The sequence below is a fragment of the Cottoperca gobio genome, chromosome 12, assembly GCF_900634415.1.
Source record: "Cottoperca gobio chromosome 12, fCotGob3.1, whole genome shotgun sequence".
Taxonomy (NCBI): Eukaryota; Metazoa; Chordata; class Actinopteri; order Perciformes; family Bovichtidae; genus Cottoperca; species Cottoperca gobio.
This window is the reverse complement of record NC_041366.1, coordinates 7,265,933-7,280,156: the sequence shown is the minus strand read 5'-3', so window position 1 is coordinate 7,280,156 and position 14,224 is coordinate 7,265,933. Positions and strand designations below refer to the sequence as shown.

At 39.1% G+C, this 14,224-nt stretch overlaps 1 protein-coding gene across 2 annotated transcripts in view; it reads left to right on the top strand.

Annotated features, from left to right (window-relative positions):
• Window positions 1-2,247: 2,247 nt before the first annotated feature.
• LOC115017136 (5'-AMP-activated protein kinase subunit beta-1-like) overlaps window positions 2,248-14,224 on the top strand; it is a 12,714-nt gene continuing 737 nt past the window's right edge. Inside the window, exons 1-8 of one of the 2 annotated variants that reach the window (XM_029445375.1) lie at window positions 2,248-2,373; window positions 9,962-10,144; window positions 10,242-10,411; window positions 10,932-11,025; window positions 11,413-11,527; window positions 11,747-11,880; window positions 12,187-12,255; window positions 13,315-14,224. The exon at window positions 13,315-14,224 is cut by the window's right edge and continues 737 nt beyond it. In XM_029445375.1, the coding sequence (XP_029301235.1) occupies window positions 9,995-10,144; window positions 10,242-10,411; window positions 10,932-11,025; window positions 11,413-11,527; window positions 11,747-11,880; window positions 12,187-12,255; window positions 13,315-13,392 (810 nt within the window). In that variant the 5' untranslated portion in view covers window positions 2,248-2,373; window positions 9,962-9,994 and the 3' untranslated portion in view covers window positions 13,393-14,224. Of the gene's footprint in view, window positions 2,374-7,691; window positions 7,841-9,961; window positions 10,145-10,241; window positions 10,412-10,931; window positions 11,026-11,412; window positions 11,528-11,746; window positions 11,881-12,186; window positions 12,256-13,314 lie in introns of those variants that run through there. The other variant, XM_029445374.1, reaches the window with a different exon arrangement.

Here is a 14,224-nt window from a genome sequence, read left to right as displayed (position 1 = left end):
CGGGAAAGCGTGGCTGGCGTAGCAGCTGTAATTCTGAAGGGCGGGGATTAGCGAACAGACAGTGGCAATAAAGTAGCATTTAATTTGAATGTGTTTAAAATGTAGCCAGTTATCAGCTCCAGTGTGATTGCCTTCTGCTCACTATTCCAAGTGGATGGAGCAGAGAACATGGGGGCATGGTAGAACCGCTGCTTCATTGAGTGCGATCACACAGATAATACATTCCACAGAGGGCAAAAGGGTCGGAAAACCTTAACCATACAATCTCAAACACACGGTATGAATGTTAGGAGAGTTGTAGCACAGGGACAGTCAGAAGTGGCAATTGTGGAGTGGATATGAGGAGTGTCTCCTCAAGCTTACATCAAGAGGAGAGAACCTGGCTCTTAGAACTTCATGGCCAATGGACCTTTAATCTGCCTACAATTAAAATGAAAAAGGATGTCAGAGCCTCCAGAAGTCACCTAGTCACTTAAAGGTTTGCCAGACAGCGGGGTGGACACAAACTGTAGATTGTGCTTTGCAGCTTTGAAAGCTTGCTTGATTGCTGGATGGAGACCATTACTTTACTTTATTTAGGATCCCCATTAGTTATTACCGCAGTAACAACTATTCTTCATGGGGCTCAAATAAAAGACAAGACATTCAAACAAAAATAAGAGCAAGTAAGTAGATATCTCACACTCATAATATCATCTCATGAGTACATTATTAAATCAAATAGATATAGTATAATAGGTATATAAAAGTACATTACTGCACAATACTACTTGTGTACAGTTAAGCATTATTCTTTCTAAATAATTGCTGTTCCTAACCTATTCCAGTTTGACATGTTTCTGTAAAACACTGTATTGTACTGTACTATTGTCCCATGAATGTATGTCTGCTGTTATAATAATAATTGGTGTGTATTAGCTTAAAAAAGAGGTATGTATGTATATGTAAAAAAGTAAAAAAAGTAAAATTGTAGCTTCAAAGACTCTTTTGCCCTGAAGCTTGTGTTACTTTTTATCCGTCAGAAAAACAAAGACTAGAACGTCAAGCTGTAGACTTTCCCCTAATGAAGACAAACACAGTGAGAAAAGAGAATGACACACAGAGACAAAACAGGAAATAGAGATAAAAGGACACAAATAATGGGAGAGAGAGAGAGAGTGTGTGGGAGAGAAATCATTTACATGAGGATGTTATGTAATTGTTGCATAACAGATTCAATGATGGCGTTTTTGACCGTGCTAATTGCTGCATTAAATGCTGAGTCAAATGTGAAACCTGAGCACAGAATTAATCCAAGGTTGTCGCACCCAAACAGCTTCAAAAATTACCGGGCTGATGAGAAAGATTGTTTCAAGCCCTGAGATACAGCCTTCATGTAATTTGGGGTATTCAGTTTATGATTGAGTGGTCTTGTCTCAAAAAAGGCCAAGTACCCTTCAGAGGGTTGAGACAAAATGTAGAAAGGGGTTGAAATTAAAGTTAACTTGTCAGTTTGATTATAGGTGGCGTCTTTTAGGTAAAAGAAGAAAAAGAAAAAAAGAAAGTGAAAAGAAGAAAAATGTCTCTATTTCTATTTTTTTTTATTGTCAATTCTCTTTGCTCTGTTTCTTTTTATAACATCTTCATAAAACAGACTGATTATGATGATCGACAAAGGTGCAACTCAACCTATTCCCCACAACGGTATTAGTTTATGCCTTTATTCGCATCAATCGATTTTTCTGAAAGCTCAGAAAAATCCACCTTATTCCAGAAAACAAGTGAAAGTACAATTATTAAAGTACTAATGACAACAGCTCAAAGAAAATATATTGAAGTGATATGATAAGTGCCCCTGGTGTGTAAAGGCCCTAAGGCTGTAAACCTTCTAACTTTTTCTTAACAAATCCCATTAAAAGGAACAAAAACTAACATGAAATTGATCCATTTAACAAGTATTGCTCATGTAGCCAAAGTATGATATTCGTCATGAAGAGTGGAGCAGGTGGACCCAAGACTGAAAGCAACAGGAAATTGCAAAAACAAATTTTTATTCAAGGTTTCGTGCAGACAAGGAACAACTGATTATAACAGAAAAATCCAAGGATCCAACAAAGACTGAACTGAAAACCAGTACAAACTAATCTGACAAGGGAATGAAGTGCAGGTGAAGAGATGGGCGTAGAAGCCCAGCTGAAGGGAATGAGGTGATTAGGCAGGAGAGCAGGCATGGAGCTGATTGGCTGGGAAATCTCTGGGAGCAGGGAAGGACTAACAAGGCTGATTCAGAGCAGGTGTGGAGATGAACAGGGATCCAGGAGCCTGGAGAGTGTGTGGCAGAACAGGAACGACACGCACGCCAAAGCTTCACTTATGGAAATGGCCTTGGCAGAGGTCTGCACTCTACAAGTTTTTGTGGATACATATTGAAATAATAATTTAGGGATGAATAGTCAGCTCGGTTGGTGGTGTTGCTGTCTATCATGTTGGAAGAATAACACAACAAAAATGTTAATAGATCGTGTGCATGTGACGTCACGCTCACGTCCCAACCCGTAAATCAGCCATGTTGGATGATATACACAACCAAGACGGTGCCCGTTCGCGTGGGAGTTGTTGCAACGCTTCGTAATTTTCTTTGTATTTAAACGTCTAAGATTGAAAGAAAATGCCAATCGTGTGCGCAGTGTATAATTATGGTCATAACGCTACTCGTGAGCCAGAGAAACGGTTCTTTAGATTTCCTAAAATCATCAAAAACAACGATCCACAAAAGAGGGTTAATTGCTGTCTACCCAACGCCGTAAGCTGGTTTAGCAACATAACTCGTGAGGATTTAACAGAAGAAAAAGCACAATTCACCCGTGTGTGTGGCGTCCACTTTATATCTGGTAAGAGCTCATGCTAAAGCTATGTTTTCAATGTTTACGTTAAACATTTGTGCTTATGATGTACCCGAACACTGTAAGACCTTACTTCTCCATATCGCTGACTGGTAAATAAGGCACTTTCTTTACATGTGATGGCAGCCATTCGTTCTTTTCTTCTGTGCATATTTTCGTTTTGCTTATTCTTGAGACTACTTCACTTGCAAAAAGCAAAGCACCAATGTGAGGACATGCTTCACTTAATCCAGCCATACAATCACAGTGTGCGAGGACAACATCGCCGCTCTTCTCACACTCAAACCACGGCTTGAGCGGTGTATCTCCAGCTCTTTGCGAGTGATTTACACGGGCATGGACGAGCACCCTGTCATCTTTCAGTGGTTTGGTAAGAAGACTACCAACCCAGCCAGAAACAAAGACATTATAAGCATCTAAGCTCTTGTATGCCTTCATTTGTGCGTTGGTTGCCCACGACGTTTGTAGCACAAGGTAGTTCACAATATCCGAATATTCAATCGGCGGTAATGAATCTAAATCCTCAATAAAATCCGACGGCTTTAGCGTGTATGGGTCACGGCCACACATTTGGACTTTTTCCTCTGAATCTTGCCTTTACAGAGGACTCCAGAGAGTCAAAATACTTTGAAGAAGTCGGAGTTGTATTGCTGTTGTTCGCTTTAGACGCCATTGTTGATTTGTATATCATCCAACATGGCGTTGGAAATGCACTCTAATGCAATCCAAGAAATGCACAATAAACTCCTGTTTGAGTAAATTTTGATAATACTACATTGCGAACAATTTTAAAAATTGACTGGGCCATTTAAAAATATATTATTATTTACTCTATATTTATATCCTTATATATATTTTTTAAAGGTTTATTTCAGTAGGAACTAATGAGCATCTACCCATTTCTCACCAAATCTGCTCTGGATCTGGATCTTTTAGCAGTTCCGTTAAGGATTCTTGGAACCTTGGTGCCATCTAACAAAACAGTCTGCATTCCCACCAGTGTTGAGTAGATGAGTTGATATTAAAGATGCTTCATCAACGGCGGGCGTTGCACAATGCATGAATGTATTTCTGGTGTAATAATAAGAATTGGTGTGTTTTAGCTTGGGATGTAGGTTTTCTTAAGGCACAAATGTTTCTTATATTTGACACGCCCACTGTGTTCACACAGTTCGCTTTTCAGGTCAGGTGTTTTTTTGGTTACAGCCTGGATCTTTATTCGGGTCCTTAACCGTTCAAAATAAGTTGTACAGACCCGAACCTGTTCATGAAGGTGGGGTAAAGGGGTAAGGAAGGGTAGGGAAGTCAGTAGTCGTGGAGAGATGGACTAACATTCAACATTGTTGGATTTTGGTTTTCATGGAAATCTTTTGGACAACACAAAATCCTGAAAAGTGTTAACCGGAAGAGGATTCTATTCCCTAATAATCAAATTTCAGCGCTTTGATAAAACAAGTTTTTATTCAGTGTTTGACAGAGGAAAAATTTACATGAAGTCAAGTGTGAAAGAGTTCCAAGACAACAAGTGAGTTTGTGAGTCATCGCCCCCCCCCCCCATGTGTAATCATCCAGAGGAGCTCCGTATAAAGGTTATCTGGCTTGTAGTACAGAGAGTGTGTCAGGGTCAGCTGCTGGCTGAGGTGCTGTGGTGCGGCTGGCTGCGGCTGTGTGATGGCTTTACTCAGCAGGGATGAGTAATGGTAAACAACAGTGGCAGTGCGGTCATGGCTCTGGGGAAGCAGTGCCAGAATGGCGCCACAGCCAAATGTCAGCACATCAGTCACAGGAGGAGTTCATCAGCAGGTATTTTGGCCAATACAGGATTTTTTAATGAGGCTATGCGAGCTCTCCAAGTTTGGGATGTAGCTTTAGTATTTATGGCTTTAGGATGAGATTCAGGTTCAAATGTCTTATTATAATAAAATATAAGTGTGAAAGACTGACAGACCTGAAACATGGGCGTATGTTGCTTTTACAAGAAGCTCATTACGATCTATAGTTATGTTTTTTGTTAACACAACGCCCTCTAATGGCTGTGAAATTATGACGGTAGCAAACGAGGGAGTCCCGTGTAGAATTATAAAGAGTTAGGTCTGCACAGGACAAAACACAAGACTATCAGCCAGGAGGTCGGAGTTTGATCCCTGTGTGAAACCAAAAAGTCAACTTCTTATTTCAAGTTATGGACGTACATTTGTTTAGTATAAAACTACGTCACATTCTATGTCACATGCGTAATAACTATGTCCCTAATAACTATGTCCGTACCTATTTTAACACAAACCACAATCTTTTCCTAAACTAACTTTTTGTTGCCTTAACCTAACCAAGTGCTTCTGTTTCACAACCTTATAAAGAACGGTCACGTAATTAACGGTCACATGTTTATCTTTTCCTAAACATAACCAAGTAGTTTTTAGCCTAAACATAACAAAGTATTTCACTTTGTTACTGGTCATACATGTTCTTTTTGGGAGGCACCGGCAATTGACTTGTTCTGTCGTTTTGGTGTGGGGATGTGTTGGACAGACAGATAGGAATAGAGACAATAGGAGCTCGAATCACATTAGATTAAACACAAGAAAATGGCTTTTGAAATCATAAGATGATCTGAGACAGGGTTAAATCCACTCCAACCTCCGTCCTTGTTCTACCACCGCCAACTGATTTTCAACACATCAAAACTAACACGCCATACCATCTCGCCAATCCATTTTTAGCTCCACCTCGGCATGCAAGCAAAAACATCACATCCCACCTCCACCAGCCACGCCAACTTATCGTTGAAGCCTACTCAGTCTCCTCAGCTGCCGTCAGCCAAGTATAGCCGACTGGTTTCGGGACAGCCGTCTACCATGCACTGCCCTTGGATTTTTAAAAGCCATTTCATGAAATACTGAAGTGTTTTCGTTAAAGTAACTACTCTATCTGAACAATAACATGCACATATAAATGATTGTATCACCCAATAGCAGTGTTGTTGTTTACATATGTCTTAATATGATATGTATAATATTAATTATTTTTCTCTCCAAATAAGAAGTAATCTGAGGAGAAACCAACAATATACGCTGTTTATTACAAGGCATAAAGGCTGTGAAGGGAAAAATTAAATCTCTATAATTGAACACCCAGCGTGAACTAACATCTGTGCACTGCAATCAACTGTGACCATTCCCATAATTTGGGGCTGTGTTTGCTGTGACATCATAGATAATAGGGCATTGTGAAATGTAGATGCTTGTGTCTTTAAATGTTCCAGTGAAATCTAACGTCCCTTCAATTCACATATCTCTGCTGGACACATTTTAATATAGCTCCTCATTATGTGCCAAAAGCCCCCTGTGCCTGGGGGATGTTGGAGTGCCGTTTAGGGGGTGAACATCATTAGTTCTATTAAATCTGTGGCAAAGTTTGAGGAAAAGGGAATCGATGCAGTTAGGGAATGGTGGTGAGGGGACAAAACAAAGATAAAAAGATGCTGTTTTGGCTTTTGCTGCAGCTCAACATGACTCTGCTATAAAAAATACTGTTCAATTAATCCCCAAAAAATTGTAAAGAAAAAATGCTGGTGGCAAAAAATAAATACTGCAGCAGCTATTGTTGTTCATCTTGTTTTGCATGCGTAACAGCTTTAAATAATTCCACAAAACGGGAACATGGTACACAATAAGAACATTGACAAACATTCAGCACAGATGTAACTAATTACATTGATTGTGGCTACACTCCATTAGGTGTGTCACTTGGTATTACTTTATTCATGCTGGCTCACTTTTATGACTTACTGAAACACCTAAATTGGAACGTTGTTAATGTTATTCATCACACCTGTGCTATTTCTCATAAACATCTTAATTGTGACCACAGCAGCTGGTGACGTTTGACACTGTCTTAGGGTCCGATTAGGCTGCCTGACATAAGAATTAGTAATGTGTTACATCATCTCATCTCTAGAGTGTGATATTTCAGGCGTCACAGAATTAAAAGGGAAGCAAAGTGTGAATTTGAAGTATTGTAAGTAACCTTATAGGACAATGCTCCAGCTGGACATCTATAGTTCAAAGGCCACATAAAGACCTTTTGTGTGAATGGCAAGTTGCACTCACGGTAAATGTCAAGAATGGCACAAAGCTGTTGCATTTTCTTCTTCTATCCACAGGCTAAATTTAGTTGAAGGTACTGCCAGTAGCTAAAATAAATTATTAATCAGTGGCATGACATTAAGAACTACAGATAGGCCTACTAATGTATTATAATATTTTCTCATTACTAACAACCCAGGGTTTAAAATGTTATATGTAGGCCTACATAATATACAATAGCCTATACATATAATATGTTTGGGTGTGTATGGGTGTGTACAGCGTCTGTCCATATCTTCATCTTGATATGCCTATGTTATGTCCCCCTATGCCAAAAACGTATTCAACTGCATTGGCAATTTTCCTGACTAATGTTTTGTTTGGGTATCTAGTTCACATTTTAAGGAAGTGTTGCACAATTTGCAACAGTTGCTTTGTATAGATATCCCTTGAGGTACATCAATTTATAAAGGCTCACCCTTTCATCTTCTGCAAACACAAACTGTATTTCAAACTCTACATGTTCACTGTACTTGACTCACGCTTCCATCTAGTGTCAAATACATACAATTACATTACAGAGGGCTACAGCCATTAAAACATAATCCTGATTTGAAGATACTACAAGACTGCCATTTATAGGAACTGTGTTTACAATAACAAGTGCATATGGGGAAATAATATATTGTGTGAGTATTCAGAATGAGAAGTCTCTAAACAAGTGTACCCCATTCTTTTTATATCGTTGATCTACTGCGCCTGCCCATACCAGGGGGCGGGTTAGTTCAGCGTGACAAATGTTTTGTTTTCTACCCCGAATGAAATGGGTCAGATGAGCTAACACGGACACCTACGACAGTAAACGCTTCTCAGGTAAAAATCTAAACGAATGTCTTTATTTATATTCAGTGTGCATGTGTTGTTTGAATGGGTATCAGTCCTACGTCGCAGCCAGTAGCACTGTTTGGGTCAACAAGACGTCCAACCGGCTACACAACACACCGAGGCTAGCTGCTAACTGATGTTAGCTTTAGTAAACCATGTAACGGTACCTCTTATTGCCTCAGGTACCAGTGAGTCAAACTAAATCACATGCCGTTCTGTAAATACATGCTAATCAAGCTATAATCTCAACACAGATAGTAAAGGAGGTTATTTTCTTGCATATAAGGTTTTAAGATGAGCTAACGTAACGCTAGCCTACCGGGGGGCACTGCCTCTGGTGGCTAATGTCAACATCATTCTGCGTGTCACGTTAGTAAAGTTAACATGAAGTCGCCCGAAGCACTGCAATGCCGTTATGCTGGATAATAACAGTAATGTTATTCCAGTTTTATTTGATTATCTCACTAACTACTAACGACTAGTGCTGAAAACAGTACTCACAATGTTGATAATATCATGCAGTGGAAAGTACCGTTACTCCAACTCTATCAACAGTAATGCAGTACCGTTATATATTCTTAATTATCCAAACATATTACAAAAAAAGGTCTTTCAGTAAATGGTGGATTTAATTGTTATGATCACACACTGACAGGAAATGATCGAATGTGTGTTCAATTTGCAACAAATATATAATGTATGTATATATACTAACTATGACCTCAATGTTAAACATATAATTGAATCAACACCTCTATGCAAATGTTAAGAAAAAACAAAACTGAACATTATATGCATCATACAAGTAACAGTTATGGCAGAACAGTTGTAGATTGTACTAAATGGTACTAATGTACCTAATAAAGTGGCCACTCAGTGATTGTACTGTATATGAATATGTAAGTTAAGACAGCTGTAATATGATGGAAAAGCTTGAAACCTTCAACATGCTTGAAAAGTGCTTGAATTTGACTTTGGAAAAAGGTGTATGAACCCTGTTTGTATTTCACCAAAAACACCTACAGTATTTGAGCCTGACTCAGACACTGAATAATCCCACGCTTTTTAAGTCAACCTTTTGTGTCACCTTGAACTGAGTTTATGTATTAGTGACACATACAGTAGTCACATGATAATAATTAAATTACCAAGAATATCTCAATGACATGTGTAGGGAAATAAATCATGTTGCTTTTAAAGAGCACATTTCCCACCTTCAAACAACACTTACTAGAGTTTTCAATGTCACCTCTGGTTGTAGAAACTGAATTTGCACTGACTTGAAACATCCTGGAAATAGGTAATCCATTACTGCAAATGCCCTTTCTGACTTATGCAGCTGAAAATGCAGCTTGATTTTTTTGCACCATATTGCTACGATCATGCAGTTGTAACACATATAATAAATCCATAGACAATATTAGAAGATTAAAGCGAACAAACAGTATGTGTATGATGTGATGGATGTATCTCAAGAAGGTTTCTAGTCTACAAATACATTTTTATATTGTAGTGAAATTAAGGTAGGAAAAACTACAGAAACTGTAACAGTAGTTCTGTAACAAATATGTGATAAGTAGATCATAAGGTATCCAACAAAACATTGGTTCTTTAAAGAAAGATGGTATCATGCTGAAATAAATGCTTAAACTAGAACCTTGCCTGCCCCCATGTGGTGGTGGTGCGTCAAAAAAAGAAACTACACTGCTATTCAGTTCCCAGTTGCAGGGATTGTTTTATGATCATGCAGTATATTCTGTTTATTAAGCCACAACTGGTACATTCAGCTGTCAGATGATATGGTGTAGTAAAAAGTGCTGTCTCCCTCTGAAGTGGAGCAAATGGTTACATGGTTCTGACCCACTACTGCTTGTAATTTGCTATCCACACATTCAAGTTAACGTATTATGCTGTTCTATATTGTAAATCATTCTAGATAGGAATGTTAGTGCCCAATGTGTGACATTTTCTTATTTGAGTGATGAGGTCTTACAAAGAAACCTTCGTTGCCAGTTCTCCAGCAGCAGCTATTAATGATTAATGACCTTATTTTAAAAAAATGTCAGATTTTGTGCACTCTTCTCTGAGTTTTTGTTTTTTTCCTCACAGTGACCTTGCACCAGTCTACAGAAAGACACAGCCATGGGGAATACAAGCAGTGAGAGGGCTGGCATGGGCCAGGGGGAGAAGGCTCAGCGGAGGGACAGCCGAGGCACCAAGGAGGGAGGGGGGCCAAAGATCCTGATGGACAGCCCCGAGGATGCAGATATTTTTCATGGTGAAGACATGAAAGTAAGTTGTGCTGTTGTCTCAGATACAGGATATCTCTTGTGGTCATGTCCATCTTATGTTAGGTTAATTAATGGTGGTTGTTTTGATGGGTATTTAGGCTCCTTTAGATAAAGAGGAGTTCCTTGCATGGCAGCAAGACTTAGAAGCAGATGACAAAGGGCCAACTTTAGACCGGCCAACAGTCTTTCGCTGGACAGGAGATGGCAAGGAGGTCTACCTCTCTGGATCCTTCAACAACTGGGCCAACAAGATTCCCCTCATCAGAAGGTGAGGGGGCATCTTAAACTCTATGGTGTAGTGTGTTTCTCGGCATTGGAGCCCTGCAGTGTGCGAGCTCGGCATGTAGTGACATTTTCTCAGTAGTTATTCTTCACCAGTGTCAGAAATTAAGGGGGCGAAGGGCAGAAATGCCCCAAGAAATTTTAAAAAGCCCCTAAAAACCTTGACAGGTGCACAAATTGTCCCCAAGATTTAAATTGTTTAAAAGAAATATTTTAATATATGAATCATATTTTAAGCCACATTCAATTCATTTAATTTTATGCACTAAACACTATTAAAAAATGCCCCCAACATTTTGTAAATACACAGTGGGGGCCCCCAAATATTATTTTTATTTCCTACACTGTTCTATGCTCTTCACTAGTTAATTCATAGGGACATATTTAACGTTTCTCATTTAAGCTACGAGCACTCAAATGCAACTGTTAAGTGTTTTTCATGCAACAGCTGGTGTGTGTTTACTCGCCTGCATACCAAATGTTCCCTCTTGTCATCTGTGTCAAAGTCAGAACACCTTTGTGGCCATTGTTGATCTACCTGAAGGGGAGCATCAGTACAAGTTTTATGTGGATGGCCAGTGGACCCACGATCCAACTGAGGTCAGCATTACATAATGAGTCATTATGGATTTGTGGGGCAGTAGTATATATGTAGCTGCAAGTGCAGATTGTGAGTATTTCATATTTGCTGCAAGCAGCAATCTGAGGGAGACCATAAATATTATACTGTGTGCATTATCCTGTTTCTTGTAGGAATACAGTAACAAATGTGTTATCACATGTGCTGTAAACTTGACAAATTGTGCAGTGAGGGATATTTTTGAAAGACAGTTGAAAGTCTTGCTCGTTTAACTATTGTTCACCTGTACATTGCCTGTGAAAAATGTTTGTAAACGTAAACAGTGTTTACTTATCATAGAAATTATACTGTTTTCTGGCTGGTTTATACTTCTGTTGTGAATGTGTTTGCATCATATTTCTTCACAGCCAGTTGTAACCAGTCAGCTTGGGACGGTCAACAATTTCATCCAGGTGAAGAAAACAGACTTTGAGGTGTTTGACGCTCTAATGGTGGACTCTCAGAAATGCTCCGACATGTCAGGTGAGTTTTGAAAATCCTTTTTCCTGTCGGCCCTGTGAGGTTCTATGATTGGTAGTGTGGGCTCTCGAAACCAGTACAGAAAAAAGAATTCACATTCACATATAAACATCATATTTAATTATTTACCATGATCTTCGAGTTTAATTAGAGATTAAAACTTTCTTGTCATGTTCTACCTCAAACTATTGAACCCTCGTTCTGCCTTTTCCCCCTCATTAGATCTCTCCAGCTCTCCTCCCGGGCCTTACCATCAGGATGCTTATGTTCCTAAACAGGAAGAGAAGTTTAAGTCTCCCCCCATACTCCCACCTCACCTGCTACAGGTCATCCTCAACAAAGACACTGGCATTTCTGTAAGTAGCTGTTGAATAAGGCTTATTCCACTCTGTTATTTCCATTGTGGATTTTCCTGAAATGACAAACTACTTGTCTATTTTGGGCTGTTACTGTCACACCTTTACATAACTTGAAATACAAGTTTTTTTGAAAAAACAAACTTTCCGTCATAGATCTTTTGTTGAGCATTAAACTCCACAGGCTGCAAAACACGATCTCAAATGAAAACAGTCAAAACATAAACTTCTGAGATCAACAGGATACGATAGAAACATGAATATTGAACAAATGTTTTTGTTTTTGTTGTTTCTTCTCGTATCCAGTGTGACCCTGCATTACTCCCAGAACCCAACCACGTCATGCTCAACCACCTCTACGCTCTTTCCATTAAGGTAAGGGACCATGTTGCTGCTGAAATGTGGAAACGCTTTGTATGGTGACACAGCTTTTTGGCATTTTTAACTGTGAGCTGCCGCAGCTGTTTGCTTGCACAGCAGATTGTATCTATGGAATGCCACCAATGATAACACACTGCTGATAAGGGAACTGAAGGACAGATAATTGTCATTTTCCCCACATTGTGACAGGAAAAACAAACTAAACGTGCATGTCAAGATATCATTACTAACAGCAGTGTCAGACTAAATGGGGAGGAAAAAGGTATATATAGATTTATTTATTATTATTATTATTTGATTTGATTTCTTTCTCTAACCTCTATCAATAAGGCAGCACCCTCTGTAGCTGCTTCAAAATAAAAGCCCTCTACCTTCACTAGTGAAAGGCTTTATATATTTTCACGTCTCTCCTAAAACAATACTTTCATGCCCATATATACAATAAAATGTTCTATTTAATTATTGTGTACTGCCTTTTTACTTCATATGTTCTTTTGCTGTGACAAGATACATTTGTGGGACTAATAAAGGATTGCTGATTCCTAATAAAACAGAAAGATACATGGATAAAAAAGTAGTTGTTTTGCACAGCATAACAGAAAGGTGAAATGAATGGGCTGTCTTAAAAACAATTGCAGAGGTTATGAGTTCAATAATTAGTACGACCCTCGAAGGATGTTGTAAAAACTAAAATGGCCCTTGATAGGAAAAGGTTCCCCACCCCTGCTTTAAAGTAAAGCAGCAGAAGGAAGTGTTTGGCTAACTTTTAATAGTTGCTTAACAGCAGGGGTCTCTAAGTCTCACTATGGGAATAAGAGCATGTATAGTAGTGTGAGACATTATATTTCCTCATTGTTGATGGGGATTAGTGAGCGGAGCGGGTTGTCGAGATTAGTGGGTGGCCCTCCCACTAATCTCCGTGCTTGACAGTATGGTGACACTGCTCATGCTATGACTGATACCATTGTTCTCACATGTGTCTAAGCTGTAAGCACACGTTTCATTGTTTGGATTGAAGTGAACTTTTCATCAACAGTGTTTTTTCTGTCACAGGATGGAGTGATGGTGCTCAGTGCGACGCATCGCTACAAAAAGAAGTATGTCACCACCTTGTTATACAAGCCCATCTGAGTGAAGACTGCCTTTTTAAATCCTGTCCTAGTGTGTCAACTGTGCACCGAGTGTACAAAATATCCACCCGTCCACAGCGGAGAGAGCAGGTGAATCCAGGACTCTCACATTGAGCTAATAAGAGGTTAACACCTCGGAGATGATATTTTGTACACTCACTGTATATCCAGTTATTGTACACATCTGTTTAGGATGATAAATGTCACTCAGTCACTCCAATCCTACATAATCTGCCTTTATTTGTTCACCGATTGCCCTCTGTAGGTTTCAACAACGCTATCTTTGCTTAGTAGACATAGAGAGGCAGTAATTATGATGTCGGGCACTATGTCTGTGGTCAAAACAGACAGAAATGGTATGAGGAGGATTGGTAACGCTGGGAAAATGTGACTGAAGGTCCTCAGATACATGAGGTCACTGTAGCGTTTCCCACCAGAGAAGACACCGGCGGTACAATCAACAATGTGAACGTTGAGGTCAAAGAAGAAATGAATACACTGCAGTAGTTCTCCACTGTTTTCATTTGCCTGTTTATCTTGAGGAATTGTTGGAGTGATATTTAGTGTTAATGATGAAGCACACAGTAGATATTTTCTATCATTTGTATTTAGTGTTGTATTTGTTTAGTTTTTTACTTTGGTTGATGATGTGGTTTGTTTTCTTATCAAAAACTTCCTATAGTGAGTTGCGGTGTTGTGGTTAAGAAGTTAGTTATGATTTAACGCAGTTTAGACCAAAAACATAACAATTTAATAATATTTTTTTGAGAAATAAATTTGGTCTGAACTTTATGAGCTTTGCACTACGATAAGGAAGTTTGGAAGGTACTGTA